General features: G+C 28.8%; 2 protein-coding genes across 2 annotated transcripts; one reads left to right on the top strand and one right to left on the bottom strand.

Annotated features, from left to right (window-relative positions):
• The first annotated feature begins 316 nt into the window (after positions 1–316).
• Positions 317–799, top strand: LOC107004289. Its single transcript, XM_015202518.2, has one exon. It carries the CDS (start codon positions 331–333, stop codon positions 733–735), a length of 405 nt encoding a protein of 134 aa, XP_015058004.1. The 5' UTR covers positions 317–330; the 3' UTR covers positions 736–799.
• A 1,617-nt stretch (positions 800–2,416) lies between these two features.
• On the bottom strand, positions 2,417–6,951 carry LOC107004703 (tonoplast dicarboxylate transporter). Its single transcript, XM_015203010.2, has 6 exons — positions 6,459–6,951; positions 5,179–5,689; positions 4,260–4,303; positions 3,971–4,066; positions 3,152–3,665; positions 2,417–2,730 (listed from the first exon to the last, which is right to left on the bottom strand). Exons 1-6 carry the CDS (start codon positions 6,879–6,881, stop codon positions 2,660–2,662), a joined length of 1,659 nt encoding a protein of 552 aa, XP_015058496.1. The 5' UTR covers positions 6,882–6,951; the 3' UTR covers positions 2,417–2,659.
• Positions 6,952–7,865: the final 914 nt, after the last annotated feature.

Genomic DNA, 7,865 nt, shown 5'->3' with positions numbered 1-7,865 from the left:
GGATTTCATGAAAGCCCAATTCGTTGCCTCAATCCCTATGTTTATATTAGTCAAATGAAATTTTAAATTTCTTTATACAATCTAAAGAAATAATCATTAAAACAGACAAAATAGTATAAAATTATGTTCACACTCGTCAACAAAAATTAAATCACATTTTGAATATGAAACAAAACTACAATCTCATTAATAAATAAAAACAAATCTAATTGTACCTCTTAATAAAAGCAACCAATTTATCAATTAAAAATAAAATCTATATTGTACCTTAAAATTTCCTATAAATAGTACCCTCAACCTCTTAGTGTTAACCACTCTACTATCAAAAACATGACTCTCAAATTAACTTCCCTCCTTTTTATCACTCTATCGACGATAGCAATTGCTTCCACCTTCTGTCTTGCAACAAATGATGATCAAAGATTACTTATACGACCAAATATTTGGACAGAGTTGGATCCAAATGATCCTAGAGTGGTGGACATAGCGAAATACGCGGTGAAGGAGGCAACTAAGAGAGCTAAAGGTGTTAGAGTATTTAAGTATGTGAAAGTGAATCAAGCATCCGTTATGCATTTTGATGAATATGATAATACTTATGATCTTCTTGTTGAGGCCACAGAAATGAAATCTAGGGTCACTCAGGAATATATGGCATTTCCTGCAGAAACTTTGGATAAAATAACAAGAAAACCTATTAAAAGATATCTATTGGGCTTTAATCCAACTTCTTAAAATTATCCCTAAGTGTATGGTTTAGAAATCTATAATCTTTAATAAACATTTTATTTTTATGTTATCTTCTCTTTTATCTATGTGTGGTTGATTATTTGAAATATATCCTTACGAGTTAACGAGGTAGAGATAAAATCTGTATATACTTTATCATTTTTCGATTCTCATTTGTAGAATTATACTGAATCTATTGTTATCGTATACGTAAATCGTCTTAAAAGTGTACATATGGATGGATGGACACAAAAAAATCTTATTCATGTTTGGGCTTAACATGAATAAGATTATGTAAATAACATATTGAGAAATCTAATTGGGCCTATTTTATGGTGTTCTAAATGTTTGGGCTTAAAAATTATGAAGTATTTGAGGAAGAAAATGAGTTTAATTAATTGGGAAATTTTTCAAAATGTCAATATTTTAGCATTTAAGAGGACTCATTAGCAACAATTTCAATATTTAGTAAAAATGTCATTTTAGTTTGTTATGTATCTTATTTATGTTTTTATTATTTATTTTTATTTAAAGAATATAATTATTTAATAACAAAAAGGAGAAAATTAAGGGGGGGAATATTTCAAAAAAAGGCAAGCATCCTTAATTTTCTCATCAGTTACATTTTCAAATAAAATTTAAATTTTGTTTTTTTTGTCTCCAGAATTTTTACCTTTTTAAAATTATATTCATTCCACAATATATTCTATTTATATTTATTATGGTTTTTTATTAGTTTGTATTCATTCCAATAGGTATGCCGAATTTATCTATATAGTTATTTAAGAAATATATTTGTATTTTCATATATTTTATCCCTATATAGTTATTTTTTTCTTCAAAAATCCTGTATGTATTCATTTCAATATGTATTTTATTTGTATTTCTATTTATTCTAGTTTTTCTTTAGAATTTTGTATAATAATATATAAAATACAAAAAATTAGTATGATGAAAAAGTGAATGAAATATAAAATTGAAAAGAAATAATTGAATATTTGGTGTACTCGTTCTTAAATAAAATACATAACTAGTTGACATACCTTTAGAATAAATACAAATTAGAANCAAATTCTAAAAAAGAACTATAAATACAAAACAAACTAATAGAAAATTGTTCGACAACTATCCGATCTTCGTCGTCTTTTTCAAGATCCTCACGAGTAGACAAAGATTCTACATTTGCGTTCTGAATTTGAGGAAGGTTTTGCACACCAATGAGTCTTGTAAATGTTCTTACCCTCTTTCTTCCCTCATTTTAGCAGTGAATTATACATTATACACTATTTGTTAAGTAATAAATAAATTAAAGGATGAAAAATCACCAGAAATTGGTTGATTAAGATAACCATGAGAGAGAAAAAAAATCAGAAAAGATAACCATGAGAGAGAAAAAAAATTAAATGGGAGAGAGAATTAACAATTTGAAAAGATAAATATGAGAGAGAATGATTTTTTTTAAAAAAAAAGGGATATATAGAATTAATTGAAAAAGAGAGATAAAATAGGAAGAAAATTGGGACACATAATTTTTTTAAAATAATGACATTTTTGACATTATTGCTAATATTTATAAAGTATGGATATTTTTACTAAATATGTTATTTATTTTGACTAGTTTACTAATTTTTCCTAATTAATAATCATCGGTGTCTTGAGCTTAAATCGCGACAATTAAATATTTGAATTGCAAAACTTAAATACGAAATTAAATTCCAGATTTCATATCTTAGAACATAAATTGAAAAAAAAAAAGCCTATACAATAGATACAACTCAACAATAAAAAGCAAATAGGAAAAGAAGACCACCAATGGCAAAAATAGCACAACATCAAGATGACCGTGCAAATATTTTTACATTGTCGATGCATATAACTTTATCTGGCCTTTTATGTATCCCTCTATATTTCCATCTTTAACAAAATTAAACTAGCCACACATATGCAAATAGTTTGTTGATACATTAGTCACAGGTTTATCCGTTCCAAACACCATAGGTCCTGAAATAAATTAAAAAAAGACGCATGGTCAATTTTCACATATAATTACTGAACTTTATATATTCACTATAACGATAATTTGTTTGCTAAAGTAACAACATATACATAATTATTGTTATCACTTTAAAATAACTTTAATGTTACTCTTTATAATTATAAATTCCAAATCCTTAGAAAACATGAGTCATTAGCTAGGGTTGACTATGTCCCTAACTTTTATACTTCATTAAAATATATAAAAAGGGGGAAAAACAAGTAAATGTGGATATTTAATGCTCCTTATATTTTACTTTATGTGACATATATCATTTAACTCGATAAATAATTTTAAGAAGAAAAAAAAAAGATTGAAACATTTTTATGTGATTATAAAAGCTAAAAGAATCGAAATGAAAACTAAGAAATTTAATAGAATCTTTACCAAGGGTAGGCATCAAGAAGGATAGAGCAACAATCCCAGCAATTTTCAATGGAAGTCCAGTTTTAATCATGTCCTTGATCTCAATATGTCCAGTAGTAAACCCTACAACATTCGAGGGCGTAGAGGTGGGAAGCAAGAAAGCAAACTGTGAACCAATAGCCCCCGGGATCATGAGTAGGAGGGGATGGATGTGCATAGTCTTCGCGATCTCAATGAGCAATGGGACCATAATGGTTGTGGTTGCATTATTAGACGTGATGAACTCGGTTAGGGTCCCACTTATTAAACATACAGCTGGCGCAATGGCTAAGTAAGGCGCGTTTTCCAAGAAATTTAGGCCTCTTGAGAGTACATCAGCTAGACCACTTGACCTAAATCCATCAGCTATTGCAAAACCTGCCCCTAATAGAAGAATTATATTCCATGGCAATTTTTTGCATTTGTTCCAATCCATTAATTTCTCCCCTGGTTGCTTTTTATTTGGAATTATGAATAATAAGGTTGCCATCATCACCTGAAAGATTTAAAATTAAGATCAAACTTTATCAGCGATATATTCACCTGACATATTTAAGATTATAAGATTAAACGACGTATATCCTAGTACATTCTTTGTATCTTTTAGTTTACGACCACATATTTCAAAAGTACTTTTTTACTTTCTTAAACTTTGTAGCATATCAAATTAGATAAATAAAGGAGTAATAAGTAATGATGTAACTTATATCAACCAATAATATAATAAAATTTACTCTTTAAGTTTTTATTTTTTTACTTTCTTACGATCTGATTATATTTGAATTCACGCGTCATACTTACACTAACAGTTCCATCACCAGCACGTCCACCAAAGAGGGATCCCCATCCAGGAATATCTTCAGTAATACTTCTTGTCATCCACAACATTATTAAAATCTGTAACAATTAATAAATAAAATTAATTTAATTAAATAAATAATCATAAATCACAATAATAATATAATAAAGAGCAATTCGGAGCACAAAAGTTACACTCTAAAAAGTGTAAACTGTTTTAATATAAATATAATTATTTTTATTGTTTTGAATAATTTTACTGTTAATTCGAAACCCTCGTTTTTTTACTCACCGAAAATACTGTCAAGATCATCTTTTCAGCAAAAGTCATGGGACCTACACATCACAAAAGTGGGACCAAAATCATTAGAAGTTGTATAAAATAATTGCAGAAAAAAAGACTAATAATTTAATATTCAACAAACAAGTGTAATGAAAATGTGTGGTCAGTAGAGTATAATATAGTAGCCACAAAATTTCAATTATTTGGAACACTTGTTGATTTGCAATTCCTTGCGGGTATCAAATATCTTCGATCTCTATCACAAATATTAAAGAAAAATAAACAAAACTCTAAAAAGAACAAAAAGACATATAACTTTCAATATAATAAGTAAAATAAAATCGTATCAAAGTCCTAACATTTAAATAAAAAAACAGTCTCAAAATTGACCACAAAAATAATAGTATATAAGTTAAAAAGATAATGGAGAAAGACATCTAACCATCAATTCTATTTTTGTAACAAAACAAAGTGATTGCGTAACGAATAACTTGTCTTATTTTTATTTTATTTCATTAATTCCACTTCTATGAACAATTATTTAATACATACTTTAACCACCTTTTGAAAGTCTTATAATCACACAAGTAGTATAACATCAACATGTTTAAGATCATAGACCCCAAAATTACTTCTTTTTTGAACTTTATGCAGAGACGTCAAGTCACATCACATTTATGAATCAAAATTAAGAGAGTTACGTTCTTAACTAACCTAATAATAAAAAAGTACTTTTTAAATATTCGTACTACTCAAAAATAAATTTTGATACGATCCGTTAGAAATCAATCCGTGCTGGTTAAATAGGTTTACGACTTAGAAGACAATTAATTTTTGACGAATTATTCATTAAAAATTCATGTTTTTTCAGTAATGACAGAAGTTTTAATCTCTAGATAATGAGTTAGTTAGACGAAGAAAGTGATACCTAACAAATCAAGCTGCCTCTTCAAATGATTTTTGTCCAAATAAGTAGAAAGTGCTCTACTTGATCCCTTCCTACAATAAAATAGGCAAAGAATACCCCACAATGCCAAAAATATAACCAAAGCCAAAGGGAAAGCAAATGATGACCATGTGCTAAAACTTATAACATTTTCATGAGGAAAATAACTCTTCCACATTCCAATCAATATCAAGTTGACACCTGTCCCTGTCAACGTACTCATTCCACCAATCGACGCAGAGTAGATTACCCCTAAAACAACTGCTTTGCAAAAATTGGTGACCAAATCGTCGTTAGAATTGTTATTTTCTTGATCTCGATGGCCACTGTTGATGCGCGACGGCAGTCGCTGCAGAATTCCAGTGGCCACCGGCATCATCATCACCGTGGCTGCACAGTTGTGCAGCCACATGCTGACGAAGAACGTCGTGCCACAGATACCGAGGAGGAGGAGTGGTGGGTTCAGTGGGTCCCCACAGAATAATAGTGTTATCTGCATAATTGATCATATGGCCCATTGCACGTTAAATTTTGTCTTGAAACAATAATTCAACTAATTACTAAGAAAAAATATAAAAATATATATTGTGGACAGATAAGAGAAGCAAACTATTGCGGACACGTAAGATATATATCTCTATCATAAAAGTTTTAAACTTCATAAGTGAAATTTCAAAATATAACAAAAGAATTACTTTCTCGATCTCATTTTATGCGATATTTTTTGTTTTTCGAGAGTTAAATAGATTAATTTTAATCGGATGTTTGCGTATGTCATTTTCAAATTTTTTAAAATAAAATTTATATATTTTTAAACTACGTAAAGAGTACTATAAGTCACAATAATTGATAATTCAAAATGTTAAAAGAATATATGAAAAACTTACGAGTCAAAAATAAACTTGTTTGAATCTCTAAATACGAAAGTATCACGTAAAATAAGAAGAAGAGAGTACAAAAGTTTCATCCCTAGCTACTATACCCCCATCCCACAAACCTCTCCCATCAAAAGAATTAACAATATTTTTTACTTGAATATAATGGATCGATCAATATTCAACCACTTGAACGAACCTTAGTTATCATAAAGTTTGTGCAACTCTACAATAATTATTTTTCAAAAACAAAGTTCTAGTTCTCCTTATATCTGAACACTGACATACAATGACGTATATAACTTAAACTCTACGTAATATTGTTATTTTCGAGTAAACGGATCATAAAATCGCGAAAAATAAGAAGAAGAAATTGGAATTACTCACGTTCAAGGCCAATCTTCTATGGATATTATAATGTTCCACAGCAAGTGCAAGTATAAAGCTTCCAAGTACAAGTGCAATAACATCATCCATGTATGACTGAGCAACCTCGTCGGACGACGAAATTCCGAACAACGGGAAGAGGAACAACGGTGACATGGAAGTTACCGGCATGGGCACCGCCTCCGATAACCACCATGTAAAGATCCATGCAAGAACTCCCAACATATTTGTACTTGTTGATGGAGCATTTTCCATTTTGATAAATAAGCAAATAAATATACATAGTGAAGGTCCTAAAATTGTGAATAAATTTTTAAATGTGAAAATTGATTGAATAAATGAATTCATACTTTGTGACCTATGAATTGGAAGGAGTGGTGTTTTTTGGTCATTATTATTTGTCTCATGATGATCTCCATTCATTTTGGGAAAAAATGAAAACTTGGAGAGAGAAGAAATAAAAATTGTTTTGAGATGAAAATGTTAGTGGAGTAGTACTATGTATATATAGAGGCAAATGTGTTATCTTTTTCATGTTGGAACAAAAAAAAGAAGAAAAAAAAAGTTTGGTTGTTGTAGTAATGTGTTATGTGGAATTGACTGAAATGTGCGTGTGAATTCTGGTTTAAATGTTATAATTTATTTTTAAAAAAGATTAATTTTCTTTTTGAAATAAAAGAATATAAATTAAGGCAAGTTGAATTTTAAAAAAAAGGAAATTAAGAACCATACTTGTACAATAACTAAATTATGATATATTTTTTTCATGATTTTTCTCTTAATATTCATCTTTCATAATTTGGTGTGTATATCCGAGTACAAAGTCTAAAGGGTATAAAATATTAACAAAAATTTTAAAACGTTATATAAAATTTTATATTAACCAAAACAATAAATCGCTGGAACAAAAGCGATTTCCTCAGCCGGAAAAAACAAAATCGCTGCTACTGCAGCAATTTTGCAAAATGCGATCTTTTTTTCTAAAAATTTTTTTCAAGAAAAGCAGTGATTTTCTTGAAATTTTTTGATTTTTTTTTATAAAAAAAATCATATTTTGCAAAATCGCTGCAGTAACAACGATTTTGCTTTTTCCGGCGGAGTAAATCGCTTTTGTTTCAGCGATTTTATTGTTTTGATTAATATAAAATTTTATATACCGTTTTAAAATTTTTGTTAATATTTTATACCCTTTAGACTTCAAACTCGTGTATATCCTCAAAGGTGTGGGGAGTAAGTCAACCATCATTATCAAATGGTTCATTAAACTTATTAGTCTTGGTGTTGGTGTTTTGTTATTGATTTGATCACTTCTTTTACTTGTTAATTCAAATTCAGTTAGACGTAATATTTTATATGAATATTTTCGAGATCAACAAGTTTTTCGAATGAATTGTACTCTTTGTGCGT

This window comes from Solanum pennellii, chromosome 11 (genome assembly GCF_001406875.1).
Source record: "Solanum pennellii chromosome 11, SPENNV200".
In the NCBI taxonomy this organism is placed as follows: Eukaryota; Viridiplantae; Streptophyta; class Magnoliopsida; order Solanales; family Solanaceae; genus Solanum; species Solanum pennellii.
Note: the sequence above shows the minus strand (reverse complement) of the source record. Positions and strands in the feature narration are given on the sequence as shown.

Bases quoted from the DNA above. Each gene is read 5' to 3' on its own strand.
- LOC107004289 (XM_015202518.2), top strand. From the start codon at position 331: ATGACTCTCAAATTAACTTCCCTCCTTTTTATCACTCTATCGACGATA.
- LOC107004703 (XM_015203010.2), bottom strand. From the start codon at position 6,881: ATGAATGGAGATCATCATGAGACAAATAATAATGACCAAAAAACACCA. The intron at 5,690-6,458 runs GTGAGTAATTCC...TCAATTATGCAG, and splicing joins ATAGAAGATTGGCCTTGAAC to ATAACACTATTATTCTGTGG. The intron at 4,304-5,178 runs GTATCACTTTCT...TGTGATGTGTAG, and splicing joins GAGGCAGCTTGATTTGTTAG to GTCCCATGACTTTTGCTGAA.